Source organism: Nyctereutes procyonoides, unplaced genomic scaffold, assembly GCF_905146905.1.
Source record: "Nyctereutes procyonoides isolate TBG_1078 unplaced genomic scaffold, NYPRO_anot_genome, whole genome shotgun sequence".
NCBI lineage: Eukaryota > Metazoa > Chordata > Mammalia > Carnivora > Canidae > Nyctereutes > Nyctereutes procyonoides.
Genome location: NW_026575025.1, coordinates 9,395,361 through 9,410,284, shown reverse-complemented (window position 1 = coordinate 9,410,284; position 14,924 = coordinate 9,395,361). Strand labels below are relative to the sequence as shown.

At 48.8% G+C, this 14,924-nt stretch overlaps 1 protein-coding gene across 1 annotated transcript; it reads right to left on the bottom strand.

Moving 5' to 3' along the window:
• Positions 1 to 12,096: 12,096 nt before the first annotated feature.
• Positions 12,097 to 13,913, bottom strand: POLD4 (DNA polymerase delta 4, accessory subunit). The gene is made up of 4 exons (XM_055315211.1): positions 13,613 to 13,913; positions 13,304 to 13,393; positions 12,976 to 13,087; positions 12,097 to 12,601 (listed from the first exon to the last, which is right to left on the bottom strand). The coding sequence occupies exons 1-4, from the start codon at positions 13,707 to 13,709 to the stop codon at positions 12,577 to 12,579; spliced, it is 324 nt and encodes a 107-aa protein (XP_055171186.1). The 5' UTR covers positions 13,710 to 13,913; the 3' UTR covers positions 12,097 to 12,576.
• Between the last annotated feature and the right edge of the window lie 1,011 nt (positions 13,914 to 14,924).

Genomic DNA, 14,924 nt, shown 5'->3' with positions numbered 1-14,924 from the left:
TATTTATTTGAGGGAGAGAGAGAGAGAGCACATGAGCAGGAGAGGAAGGGAAGGCACCTCCAGGGGAAGGAGGAGAAGCAGACTGGCTGAGCAAAGAGCCCGATATGGGGCTTAATCTCAGGACCCCAAGATCATGGCCTGAGCTGAAGGCAGACACTTAACTGAATAGGCCACCTTGGAACCCCTGGAGGGCAGCCCAGTGGCTATGTGCCACTTTAGCTCCACCTTCAGCCCAGGGTATGATCCTGGAGACCTAGGATCCAGTGCCACGTCAGGCTCCCTGCATGGAGCCTGCTTCTCCCTCTGCCTGTGTCTCTGCCTCTCTCTCTCTCTCTCTCTCTCTCTGTGTCTCTCATGAATAAATAAAAAAAATATTTTAAAAAAATGAAATCCTCACCCCCTAGCACCTCAGAATGTGATGATTATTCTTACAGCTAGAGTGCTTATGGAGGTACTAAGTTACAAGGAGGTCATTAGGTTGGATCGTAATCCAGTATGACTGGTGTCCTTACAAGAAGAGATTTGGGGGCACCTGGGTGACTCAGTTGGTTAGGCATCTGTCTTTGGCTCAGGTCATGATCCCAGGTTCCTGGGATTGAGCCCCAAGTCAAGCTCCCTGCTCAGCAGGGAGTCTGCTTCTCCCTCTCTCCTCCCCACTCACGCTAAATCTAGAAGAAAGAAGAAGAAAGAAGAAGAAGGAAGAAAGAAAGAGAAAGAAAGAAAGAAAGAAAGAAAGAAAGAAAGAAAGAAAGAAAGAAAGAAAGAAAGAAAAAGAAGAAGAAAGAAAGAAGGAAGAAGGAAGAAAGAAGAAAGAAGAAGAAGAGATGCCTGGGTGGCTCAGTGGTTGAGCGTCTGCCTTTGGCTCAGGGTATGATCCCAGTTCAGGGATGGAGTCCCACACTGGGCTCCCTGTGGGGAGCCTACTTCTCCCTCTGCCTATGTCTCTGCTTCTCCTCTCTCTGTGTCTCTCATGAATAAATAAATAAAATTAAAACAAAAAAAGAAAAAGAGATATGGGACTCCTGAGTGGCTTAGTGGTTAAGTGTCTGCCTTCAGCTCAGGGTGTGATCCTGGAGTCCCAGGATCAAGTCCCACATCGGGCTTCCTGCATGAAACCTGTTTCTCCCTCGGCCTATGTCTCTGCGCCTCTCTCTCTCTCTCTCTCTCTCTCTGTGTGTGTGTGTGTGTGTGTGTTCATGAATAGATGAATAAAATCTTTAAAAAAAAAAAGAAGAGATATGGATACAGACATGTATGGAAGGAAAACAACATGAAGACACCAGGAGAATTTGGCCATCTACAAGCCAAGGAGAGAGGCCTGGAATAAATCCTCTCCCAGCCATCAGAAAGAAGCAATTCTGTCAACACCTTGATCTCAAACTTCTAGCTTCCAAAACTGAGAAAATAAATTTCTGCTGTTTAAGCCACCCAGTCTGTGATATTTTGTTATGGCGACCCTAGCAAACTAACACAGACTTAAACCTAACCATGTGAATAATTCCATTAAAATGTAAACATCCCAATTAAAACACAGAGCTTGTCAAGACTCCACGACATAAGATGTAACGGAAATATAATTTTTCTACAGACACAGAAAATTGAAAGGATGAGAAAAGGTATACTAGGCACATAGAAAGCACAAGAAAGCTGGTACAACTACATTAATATCAGACTAAGTAAATGTCCAGACAAGGAGAATTAGCAGAGATAAAGAGATACGTTTCATAATCAGAAAAGGACCAACTGAACAGGAAACTATAACCCTCAATGTATATGCACCTAATAACAGAGCTACAAAGTAATGAAGTAAAAACTGCCAGAACTAAAGGGAGAAACAGACGAATGCATAATCATAGAACTTGGCAAACTCCTCATTGATAACTGATAGAAAAACTAGACAAAAAAGCAATAGGATATAGAAAATCTGAGCACTACAACCAACCAACCAGACACAATTGTCATTAAAGGAACTCTATCCCATCATTGCAGAATGCACAGTGTTTTCAAGCACACACGGGAAATTCCCTAAGGTAGATTATATCCTAGGCAAAAAGTAAATTCCAATCAATTTCAAAAGATTAAAATCTGGGCAGCCCGGGTGGCTCAGCGGTTTAACACTGCCTTCAGCCCAGGGCCTGATCCTGGAGTTCCAGGATCGAGTCACATGTCAGGCTCCCTGCATGGAGCCTGCTTCTCCCTCTGCCTGTGTCTCTGCACTTCTGTGTGTGTGTGTGTGTGTGTGTCTCTCATGAATAAATAAATAAAATCTTTTTTTAAAAAAGATTAAAATCTCACAGAACATGTTTACTGATCACAATGGAATTAAATTAGAAATGAACAAATAAGGGCACGTGGGTGGCTCAGTGGTTGAGCATCTGCTTTTGGCTCAAGCTATGATCTCAGCGTCCTGCTATCAAGTCCTGCATTAGGCTCCCTTCAGAATTCAATCCCAGGACCCCGAGATCACAACCTGAATGAAAGGTACATGCTCAACCACTGAGCCACCCAGGTGCCCCAAGAATATGTTTCTATATAGTTAATGAGTCAAGGAAGAAAACACAGTGAAGTTAGAAAATACTTCAAACTGGGGGTGCTTGGGTGGTTCAGTCAGTTAAGTGTCCAACTCATGATTTTGGCTCAGGTCCTGATCTCAGGGTTGTGAGATCGAGCCCCGTGTCAGGCTCTATACTCAACGGGGAGTCTGCTTGCGATTTTCTGTTCTTCCTCTCCCCTCTCCCCCTTTCCCCTCTTGCACTCTCTTTTTCTCAAATAAATAAATCTTTCAAAAAAAGATGGGACTCAACAGTTGGGCATCTGCCTCCAGCTCAGAGCATGATCCCTGGATCTGGGATTGAGTCCCACATTGAGCTTCTTGCATGGAGCCTGCTTCTCCCTCTGCCTGTGTCTCTGCCTCTCTCTCTCTGTTTCTCATGAATAAATAAATAAAATCTTTTAAAAAATAAAAATAAATCTTTCAAAAAAAGGAAAAATACTTCAAACTGAACAAAAACGAAAGCACAGAAAATTTGTGTAGTACAGATGAAGACGTGCTTAGAGGAAAACTGATAACTTTAAATGCCTATATCAAGAAAAAGAGACGTTTAACATCAATATTCTATGATTCTGCCCTAAAACATTAGAAAAAGGTTGGCAGTTTTTCAGAAAGTTAAACATTTTTACTATATGACCCAGTAATTCTACTCCTAAACATATAATACCCAAGAGAACTGAAAACATATATTCATACAAAACTGGTACACAAATATTTGTAAAAGTATTAGTCATATTGCCAAAAAGCTGAAACAACCTGAATGTCCCCCCGCTGATGGATAAACAGTCTATACACACAAAGGGATACTATTTAGCCCAAAGCGGAATGAAGTAGTTACATGTAACAACATGGATGAACCTTGAAACCTTATGCTAAGTGAAAGAAGCTGGATACAAAAGACCACATGTTATGTGGTTCCACTTGTATGAAATGTTCAGAATAGGCAGATCCAGAGAGGTAGAAAGTAGAATAGTGATTGGCAGGGGGGGTTGGGCCAACTGGTAAAAAAGGCTTCTTCCCAGAGTGATGGAAATGTTCTGGAATTAGTGACAATGGTTGTACAATGTAATGAGTATACCAAAACCCACTGATTTGTACCCTTTTACTTTATTTTTTAAGTAATCTCTACACCTAACATAGGGCTTGAACTCATGAGCCCGAGATCAAGAGTTGCATGCTCTATCAGCTGAGCCAGTCGGGTGCCCCACCACCCTGATTTGTATACTTTTAAATGATGAATTTTATGTATTATGCTATATCTCAAAGATTAAAATAAAACAAGCTTAAAAAAAAAGAACAAGTTAAACCCCAAGAAGTGAAATAATGAGAGGAGAAATTAGTGAAATGGAAATACACAAAGGACAGAGAGAGCAAAACAATAAGTTGGTTCTTTGGGAAAGAAATCAATAAAATTGACAAACCCCTACCAAGACTAAGAAAAAAAGGAGGGAAAATGCAAATTACCAATTATTGAGAACAAAAAGGCGAAAAGGGGCAAAGGAGAGCAAGGAAACTTTTGGACTGATTGGATGTTCTAGATCTTAATTGGGTTGATGGTTACACCAATGTATATATTTACCAAAACTATATATGCTTAAAACCTGTAATTTTGGGGGATCCCTGGGTGGCGCAGCTGTTTCGCGCCTGCCTTTGGCCCAGGGCGAGATCCTGGAGTTCCGGATCGAGTCCCACATCGGGCTCCCTGCATGGAGCCTGCTTCTCTCTCTGCCTATGTCTCTGTCTCTCTCTCTGTGTGTGTGTCTCTTATGAATAAATAAATAAAAAAACTTAGACAAATCTCACTCCCATCTTCTCTTCCATTCCATTTTTACCTTTTCCCAAAAGTAGCCATTTTATTCTAGTTTACTCTTTCTATGTTTCTTTCAGATTTGTATCTTCTTTTCCCTTTTTTCTTATACAAAGGTAGCACACTACATATTTAGCAATTTATCGTGGAAATCACTTTGTATCAGATAATGGAAATCTCTCTCTCTTTTTAATAGCTACTCAGTATTGCACTGGTGGGTTTATTTAATTAGCTTCCATGGACGGGAATTTAGGTAGTTTCCAACGTGCTATTACAATACCACAGTGAGTAAGCTTGTGCATATGTTGCTATATGTCTGTGGAAGTGAATCTTTGGGATAAATTCCTAGAAATAGCATTGCTGCGTCAGAGGGTAAATGTTATGTCGTCTTATTAGCACTACCAAATTCCTCTCCCTGGGAGGCTGTGCCAATGTTATGCTCCTACATGTTTCCCCCCAGCCTTGCCAACAGAATATACTGCCTAAGGTTTTTAGCTTTTGCTAATCTTATTTAGAGGTGGGCATCTTGTCCTACGCTTAAGGGTGAACTGGAAACTCTCTGAGGCTGGAGACCCAAGCTGCCTATTCCACATACTGCTCATACTAACGGTGCCTCGTATTTGTTGAATGAGTAAAGAAACAAACTGGTTGGACTTCTGCTAGACTCATCGTGTTTGGACTATCGTGAAACCCATCGCCACGACAGCTGGCTCTTGTCCCAGTGTGGGCAGTGCCAAGTGCCCGGCACAGGTCTAGGGCAAGAGGAGATGGGCCTTCCTCCTGCCGGCGCCCCCACCCCCAAAGACAGGTAGAAGACCCTCTCTCCCAGTGGAATGTAGTATAAAGAGTGCAGTATTGTGAGTCCAGAGACATCCACAAAGCCATTGCAATACACGGCAGAGTGCTGTTTTACCCTATTTGAATTGTCCCTAGTACTGTTGATACTTGTTAAATACGTCAACATGAACATGGTAAGACCGTTTTTCTTGATTGATTAAATAGGTAATATAGTCATGTAGTTGGAAATTCAAAAGCCCTGTTAGAAAATATGCCCTCATTCCCTGTTTCCAACCCACCAAGTTACCTCCTCGCAAAGGCAACTAATGGTGTCAATTTCTTGAGTGTCCTTTCAGAGATATTTATGCTCACTGTAAGTAAATGCACACATTTTTACCCAAATAGTAGCATATTATACACACTGTTCTATAAATCCTTTTTCCCCCCACCTCACTTTTTTTCACATATATTTTAGAGTTCATTCTATTCCATACCAGTACATGCAGAGCTTGCTTGAACTTTTTCAGTGTTGTATCCATCGCGTGCTATGACTTCCTTTACCGGTATCTTACTGATAGACATGTAGGCTGTTTATAGTCTTTGCTATTACAAATGGTAAGATAATAAATAACCTTCTATCTGTTATAAAATAACATACAATACACATACAAGTGTATCTGTAAGATAAATTTCTAGCTATGGACTGAAAAGGATATGTGCGTTTGTAATTTTGACAAATAATGCCAAATAGACATCCTCAGAGTTGTACCAGTTCACACCCCTGCACTGTGGGGACTGACTGTATGGGAGGGTCCTGGGCAGTCATCCTCCCAAGAGTGTGTAGAGGAGTAGGGCTGGATGGCCCTGTGTACTCTGGATGTGATGATCTCCTCTACTCTGTGCCTGAGAGGACCTTAGATGAGCTCTCCGTGGGCTGGCCCAGTGAAGCCAGAGGCTTCAAACAAGGGAGTGAAAAGGAGCCCACTTGTGAAGTTGACAGCTCTGATGCGTCCCTTGCTGAGAAGGCTCTCGGAACAGATTCAAGGCCACACAACCCCCAGAAGTGGAGGAGATTTCACGCAGCTGACGCATAAATGATTCTCACAAGCTGGACAGGACCAAACAGGAGGTATGAGTGAAGTGGGAAGGTTCTAACAGCTTTGAGTGCCTGCTATGTAGCCAACCCTGTGCTAGGCACACACCTCCAGGATGAAACAGTCTAGCAGAGGGGACAATGAAATGTAGCAAAGCAATGTGCTCTCATAAAAATAGAAACATTACTGCAGAAAGCAGAGGAGAAATCCTTCACTCTTCCTGGGGAGGCTGCACAGAGAGAAACAGCATGTAGTCAAGGGTACCCTCACCCACCTTGTGCCCACCCTACTCGTTATAAAATCCTTAGCTACAGTGCTGTCTTCGGGAAGCTCGAGTCCCCACAGTGTCACGTTCACACCATCTCATGGCCATGTTTAAAGTTTGCTTGCAGGTCCTTTCCCGCCCCCTACCCCCACCCCCATCCCTGGGAAGCTCTCAGAGCTTTGGCACTGGGTTCTGACCATCACACATGCCACAACTGGTACAGAGTTGTTTTCTAGTTTAGGACTCGGGTGAATGCACTGGAGATCTACCTATGGAGAAAACTAGCAGTCATGTTGAGGATCACATAAGTCCTAGAGGTCGTGTTAACCCAAATCCACCTCAAGCTGCCACTGCTGTGGCTTCGCTGTACTTCTAAAGCAGCTCAGAAACATGTTCCTTTCCCTTGTTTACTTGAGTTTCTTGGCAAATTAGCTCCTGAAGCCTTCTCTTTACTAGTGCATTTGTCTGAGTTTGAGGGCAGATAAGTGCTGCCACACCTGAATCGGTAGAGAAGGAATTGGGGGCCCCCTGGGTGGCTGAGTTGGTTAAGTGTCAACCTTTGGCTCAGGTCATGATCCTGGGGTCCTGGGATCAAGTCCCATGTCGGACTTCCTGCTCAACAGAGAGACTGCTTCTCCCTCTCCTGCCTGCTCATGTACTCTCTGTCAAATAAATAAAATCTTAAAAAAAAAAATAGAGAAGGAATTGTGTGACCTTTGTTGGTGGATGTGGCACTGGTAGTCACTGTGGCCACTGGGGATACCAGAGAGAACTACAAAATGGGGACAGAGGGACGCAGGAAATGTGAGAACAGTTGGGGCAGGCCATCTTCCTTTCCATCTCCTTGTGATCTCTCCCTTGATACCTGGCCGCATGCCACCAGCCACTCTCGAAGTTCCCAGGAACCTCCTAGACTCTGCGCTACCTTGGCTCTCCTGCCATGCGGCCACTCTCCACTCCCTTCTCCTTTGCTGGTCTTCCACCTTCTAGAGAGGATTTCACGAGTGCCATCTTTGGTCCTGTCTTCACGCCCTTTTCCTGTTTCTCTTCACCCCCTAAGAACTCATCCATGCTCATGGGCTCAAGTGTCAGTTCTATGCAGGTGATCCCCCTGTGCCCTGGATGCCACCTCTCCCTGACCTCCCTGCTGGTCTCGCCCTCTGGGCTGCCACTGCTTCCTGGATGTTTCCTTTTGGGAGTCCTGTCATCATCTCAAACTGCACACGTGTGAGATCGAGCTTGCCTTTCCTCCCAGTTTCCATTTTTCTGCCCATGGCATCAGCCTTCTCTCACCCACCCAAGCTCACATCTTGAGTCATCTTTGACACCTCCTCCCCAGTCCTCCCGTCCCAAATGCAAGCCTTGCCACTTGTCTTTGCAACATCTCTTGTAGCTCAATATCCTTTGCATTCTGTCTGCTAATCCAGGCCTCAGTGCCCATGTCCTGAATATTTTTTAAGATTTTATTTATTCATTTATGAGAGAGAGCAAGTAGGAGTGGAGGGAGGGGCAGAGGGACAAGCAGACTCCCACCGATGTGGGGCTCCATCCCAGGAGCTGGAGATCACAACCTGAGCCAAAGTCAGATGCTTAACTGACTGAGCCATCCAGATGCCACATGTCCTGAATATTTAATAGCTTCCCCCGTGGTCTCCCTGCCTGCAGTTCACTCTCCTGTAGCCTTCTTTCTATCTGGCCAGCCAGATTCTCGAGAATGATTCTTTTTATCCTATTTGCCTCTGGCTCAACAGCCTTCTGGCACTGTCATCACCATGGATGAGTCCAGACTCCTTGGCCTCAAACTCCGGGCCCTATGTTTAGTCCCAGCCCCTCTTGCTGGCTTTATCTCACATGACATGCCCACAGGCATCAGATTCTATTCTGGTACTTACATGCTGTGTGACCCTGGGCAGGTTTTCAACCTCGCTATGCCTGAATCTCCTCTTTAAAATCTCTTTATACAAAGTGTATCATCATTTCTAGGATTGCTGTGAGGAGAGAAGGCAATTAGAACACTGCTGGATATGTAGTGAGCACTGCAACGCTAGCTTTTCATTGCCCTGATTTTCATAAAGCAAGTGCTGCAGCTGCACACCTCTCCCCTGGGCGCACACATCTGCCTCTCCTCATTACCTTTGCTCAGCCCAGTCCCTCAATCTAGAACACTCTTCTCTGCCCACCTGATCGTACTCGCCCTTCATGGGCCACTGACCTCCCATTTTGCTTCCGATAAACACTTGTTTGCCACTTCCTGCAGTGCTACTCCAGCTGGCTGGGTGGTGGTGGGTGCATGGGGGTAGATCAACTCTGGACGGGTCATTTTACTTGGTAAGTAAGTTCATCCATTTTTAATGTTGTGGCAACTACTCAGACATATCACAGAGCAGAATACAAAACTGGCCAGAGATGCTGAAGATAAAAGATACAAGTAGTAAGAATATTTAGGGTAGAGGTGTCTTGGGTCAGCCTCCAGCTGCCCTGGGAGGGGGCTCTGCACTCATTCTGCAGCAGGAGGGTCTGAGGAGGAAGGGTGTGGTGAGTGGAAGGGGTGAGGTCCTGAAATCAGGGAGAACCATGGCAGTGGGAGGCAGTTGTCCTGTGCTCAGGGTCCCCAGAGTCAGGGTCTCTCTAACACGTGCTGCCCTCTCCTTCCTGAGGACTCAGTATCCATACCACACCTAGTTGCCCCAACATAGCCTGTGTATTACATTGGTTTGTTTTTTAACTTTCCCTGCAGTTAGATCTCTGTTTAGCAGCACCCTGAGCCACCTGGGGCTCGGGATGGTGGTGCAGGTGTAGGGCGATGCAGTAGGGAAGGCAACCCTGGCTGAGAGTCCTGCCCTAGGGTTTCCTGACTGAGCAAGTCTCAGCCTCAGTTTCCTTATCTGTGAACCATGGCAGAATACTTACCTAATGACAGTGCTCTGAGTCACTCTGGTCAAACAACAGCCCAGCAGATGGCATGGAGGGCCCTTAGTAAACATCAGACCCCTCCCAGCTGCACGAGGCTCTCAGCAAACATCAGATTCTCAAATGTTCCCACTGATACCATACCTTCCCACCCGCATCTACTCCCACATCCTTGGCCTCCCTTCCTGTCACGCTGGATGCTCCTACCTGAGGCCACCCTCTCCCTGGGCCCTGGGCCCAGCCCTTGTCTCTCTCACAAAGGCCTCACTCATACCACCCACCTTTGTCTCCTGTGGCAACGGTACCCTCCCTGTTGGCTCACTCTCTAACTGTGTGATCATGCTGTAGTGTCACTCTATCCAAAACAAAAGACAAAATGACACATCAAAACCCCTCCCTTGAGGGGCGCCTGGGTAACCCAGTCAGTTAAGGGACAAACTCTTTTTTTAAAAATGATTTTATTTATTTATTCATGAGACACACACACACACACACAGAGGCAGAGACACAGACACAGGTAGAGGGAGAAGCAGGCTGCATGCAGGAAGCCTGACATGGGACTCGATCCTGGGTCTCCAGGATCACACCCTGGGCTGCAAGCGGCACCAAACTGCTGAGCCCCTGGGGCTACCCCCTCTGGCAGACTCTTATACTGGCACTCATGGAAACTTCTTGTCCCCAGTGACCTCTGCATTGCCAAGTCCAGCATTCTGCCCTCAGGCTTCATTTTACAAGCCTCTCCAAAGTATCTGAGACCCTGGAGTACCTCCTGCCCAGGCCTCCCAGGCCCATGCCTCCAGATTTTCCTCCAGTCCCACCACCTTCCTTCTCTGTCACCTTCTCCCTCCCCTCTAAGCGTAGAAAGTGTAGGCTCATCCTTGGACCCCTCAGGTAACCTCAGTCACATTCTGGGCTTTAAACATCATAAAAAAATGCCGATGTTTACATTCTCAAATTCCGAGCTCGCGAGAATTCTAGGCTTGAGTATCCACCACCTACTCCCCAGCTCTGCTTGGGTGTCAAGTGTGAACTCCTGATTCCCCAGCATCCCCTGCCCCTCACATGGTCTTTCCCATCTTAGTCATGGGAGCTTTGGCTTTCCAGCTGCTCAGGCCAAAACCTTTGGAGTTCTCTCCTTGGCACCTCTCAGACCCACAGCCGACTGATCTCCCAACCCTGGTCCAAATCACCATCGCCTCTCTCGAGGCCAACCCCAAAAGCCTCCTGAGTGGTTTTGCTGCCTCTTCTTTCCCTCACCCCAGGAACTGTTCTCCACAAACAGCCAGAGTGATGTTTTCAACACAGAAGCTTGATTATGTCATTTATTGGCTTACAACTCACCAATGTCTTCTGTCTCACTCAGATTAAAATCCAGATTCCTTATCTCAGCCTGAAAGGCCTGTGGGATCGACCTGTTACCTCTCTGGCCTCATTTCCCAGCATACTCCTCTTGCTCCCTCTGCCTTGGGTGCACTGGCCTCCACGCTGTTCCTGGACCAGGGTGTAAACACTCCTCTCTTGGGAAGTATGCTTGGTATTCCTCTGTCCAGAGCTCTCCCATAGGTGCCAGTCCCATTCCTATACTTCATTCAGATCTCTGCTGAGATCCCACCCTGTCAGAGAGCTTGCCTGATCAACCTCTCTAAGCACCCCCGGCATTCTTTGATCTCTATCCCTAATTTTGCCTACCACTGACCACCACATGGCTCATTACCACATACAGGTAATACTTACCTGTATGTCTTCTTTTGTCTCCTCACCACTAACAACACCCAAGAGGACCTCTAGAGCCCGGCACACAGCAAGTACCCAGCAGATGGGCAGGGGCATGGCTGTAGACATGAAGAGCCTGGTGCACATGGCCTCTCGTCTCTGTACCACCACCAGCCTGCCAGTGCTGCCCAGCAACCCTACACAGCTTTTCTGAGCTTCAGGCTCCTTCTCTATAAAATCTACCTTAACAGCCCTTTAGGAACTTTAGAGATGATTCATTTAAGATCCTTGAGGCACGGGCAGTGGCGAGTACAGTGGGGGCTAGAGAGGCCACTTGGCTGCTCTATAGGCCTGTCCCCAAGGAGTTAATAGCAGTGCTGTCTCTGCCCAGGATGCAGAGCTGGACAGCCAGTACAGATAAACACAGCGTGAGGAACACGGACTCCATTCTCCATATGATACCATCCCAGGGGCCCCTAAACATTGTTTCTGCTCTACCCAGTTCCCCCACCAAAGCCCACCAGATGATGGCCATCTCTGAGCAGGACCTGCAGGTTGAGAGCCTCGTCAACCCTGCTTTGGATCCAGGTGGCCCCAGTGTGGGAAGCAGAGGTGCTTGGCGGGAATGTGTAGGTGTGGACCTTATGAGGTGTGAACCCTATGGATTCTCCTCTGACAAAGGACCCATTTTTGTGAGGTGGGCCACACTGGGCAGGCTAGGTAGCCCGGCAGGTCCGTTTTCTCTGGCTGGTCTTCGAAGGTGACTAAAGAGTTGTTTCCCTGTCCACCACCAGGGGGCGCCAGAGGCCGATCAGCTCTAATGTGGACTTGTCCCACGGTCTTTTAAGGTGTCTTTCTTCTGGCCAAGGTCTAGGGCTGGGCAGCAAAGGGAAAGCATAGTGCTGGTTCTCTCCCACCTGTCAGCTTGCTGGTTGCTGGCAGCCCATTCAGGGCCACATTAAGGGACTGGAGGTTAGGCTTCCAGACTCAGTGTTCTTTATTGATAAGCATTAGGAACCCCTTGCCAGTTCTGCCCTTAGATTCCCAGCTTTGAGTAGAGAGTGCATCTTTGCCTCTTAGACATCTGCCTGAGTCCTGAGTCTAGCGGTGTCCAAGGCTGTGCCTATTTGCCACACTGTTCCCAGGACCACAGTATTTATGGTTGAAGAGGTGTGTAGCAGGCATCTGAGGGTCATGGCCAAGTCTTTATCCTCAGAGACAACTTTCCATGTAGGAAGTACAAGCTTCAGCTGTGTTGGCTCTCAGAGGGAGCTCCAGGAGTCTGCTGGTTAGATGGAGGGCTGAGCCTCAGAGACCTCCAGATTCAGCCTCTTTTCTCTATAAGATTATTTTCCTACTAAAGGTTCTTCACAGCAGAACTGAGCCAAGGGGGCAGCAACTGGCTCTCACTTGTGTCTTGAGGTCCTGGGATAGTGGGCAGGAAGTCTTAGGTGGTACCTCACAGGGGATAGAGATGCCAGAGGCTGTGCAAGGGAAGGGGTGGGGGCAGAGAAACCAGAGAGAGACAATTAAGTCCCTGATCTGATTTCACCAGCCCCAATTCTTGGCCATGGCTTATTGTCCCTGGCCAACCCCTCTGTACTAAATAGATAGTCCCTTGGGTCCTGGGTGCACTCTTACCCCACCATTAGCTCAGAGATAAGGATTATTAAAGCAATCTTCTGCTTTCCTGAGCCAAGCACCTTAGAGATCACCTTCTTGCCTGTTCAGCAAGGCCCCAAAGCCCACATTCATTTCTTCCTCAGGTCAGGGCAGTCCCCACCCTGTGGGCCAGCAGGCTGGTGGTGCCTGATGAAACCCCTGGCCCCCCTGACAGCCCTCCTGGCCTGTCTCTGACCTGCACTGGAAGCGGGGATCTCCAGGGTGGGTCTGTAGCACCTGACGCACTTCTGGGGGAGGCTCCAAGCCCATCTGCTCCGCCCGATGCCAGCGCTGCAACCGTGTGATCCCTGCCGGAGTGAGAAGAAGACACTGGCACCTCATGGGGGGTGGGGAGGAGTTCAGGCCAGAGAATGTGTATGGAGGGGTGTGTCAGGGCCTCCACACCCCCTAGTCTCAGGAGACAGTGCCCGAGAGGGTCAGGCAGGGGCTTGGGTTGCTTCAGGGACCTGCAGGTGACAGGACTGTCTCCAGGATGCGTTCCTGGGGCCTGAGAGGGTTCTCACCTGTGCAGGGCCCATACTGCCAGGCGAGATCAAACTGCCTCAGCAGCTCCAGCTCTGCTTCATCCACGCTCAGGGGCTGGGGCTCTTCCCCTGCAATGACATGCGGCTCCTCAGGCCTGCCCCCGGCCTCACAGCTGCCCCACTGCTCCCCGGCCCTCCCCACCCCTTTGCCTCTGCCGGCCACTGCCAGGCCTGCAGTAGGAAGTAGAGGACATGTTTCACTTCCCCTTCCAGCACCCCCGTCCGCCCGCGTCCTCGCAAGCCCCTCGCTGGTGTCCACTGCTCCCGCCCCCCGCACACGGAAGAGACCTAGCGCCGGTGCCAGCTCCCCCTTGCTGTGCCCAGCGGGGCCCTCCCTCCTCTTCACTACGGGGTAGGCGTCAGTGAGGAGCCGCTTCCGGCCCATGGCGGCCACCCAAGCAGGCAGAGAAGGAGGCGGCTGCGGGAAAGGAGAGAGGCCAGCGGGCACGAGAGAGACAGCTGCTGAGAGAGAGAGGGAGAGAGAGGAGAGGGGAGGGCTGGGGCCAGAGAGCGAGCCTGGGGCCAGCGACAGGCAGACGCGGCGACCCAGACAAGCCGAGAGGAAGTTCGCCGGTTCCAGGGAATGACGCGTGTCCCCACCCCCACGGGCGCACAAACAGCAGAGACCTAAGCCAATGGTTGGCCGCCTCTGCGGGGCGGGGCCCGACTCCAGCCAATGGCAGGCGGCGGAGGCCGAGGGGGCGGGGCGCCTGCCACAGCTGTGTTCTGGGGAGCAGGGGTGAGGCTGGGTGGGGGACCTGTCAAGATGCCCCAGACTGCGCCTCCTCCTGCTGCCCCCCCCATCGGGCCGCAGCGGGTCTCGGGGGGCTAATAGAGCGTTATCCTCGGCCTCTCACTTCCCCTTTTCCCTTCCTAGGCAAATGTGCTTTTCAGCCTCAGTAATCCCCGTGGCCGCTCGCTAACTCCCTAGAGTCCAGCTGGAGCCTCCACTCCCACCCCCTGTCCCGCAGAGCCTTGTGGGGGCAGGTCTGGAGGTCCGAGGAGCGTTGGGCTAATCCAGCCCCTTCCTTCCCAGCTCCCACCCCACCCCCACCGGCCCCAGGAGACCCGGCTGGAGAAGCCCATGGGTTCCAAAGCTCCTTTCTCACAGTCTGTGCCCAAAGACCCTGCCCACTCTCAGTCCAGGCAAGCGTTGGCCTCGTCGACTCTCCTGGGGTCACGTAGCGCGCCCATGCCCACCCTACTAGTCAGGAAGATTCCACACTGAGCAGGAGGCCAGCGTGTTTGTGTCCCCACTTTTGTTTATCAGTAAAATCTGCCCTGTCTCACCAATGTGACAGTAAGAGCAGAAAATACCAACCTTATAAACTAAACACTTACATGGCACTTACGGTGTGCCAAGTACTGTTCTCAGCGCTTTCCCACATACTCACTCAACTAAAATAGATGTAAAATGAATGGTTCCTTAAAAAAAAAAAAAAGTTCTTTTTTTTTAAAGTAATCTTTACCCCTCAACATGGGGCTTGAGCTCATGATCCGAGATCAAGAGTTGGGTGCTCCACAGACAGAGACAGCCAGGCGCCCCATAAAATGGTTTTTGAAAGTAGGAAGTGCTGATCGTCACAGGCATTGTGGGGCC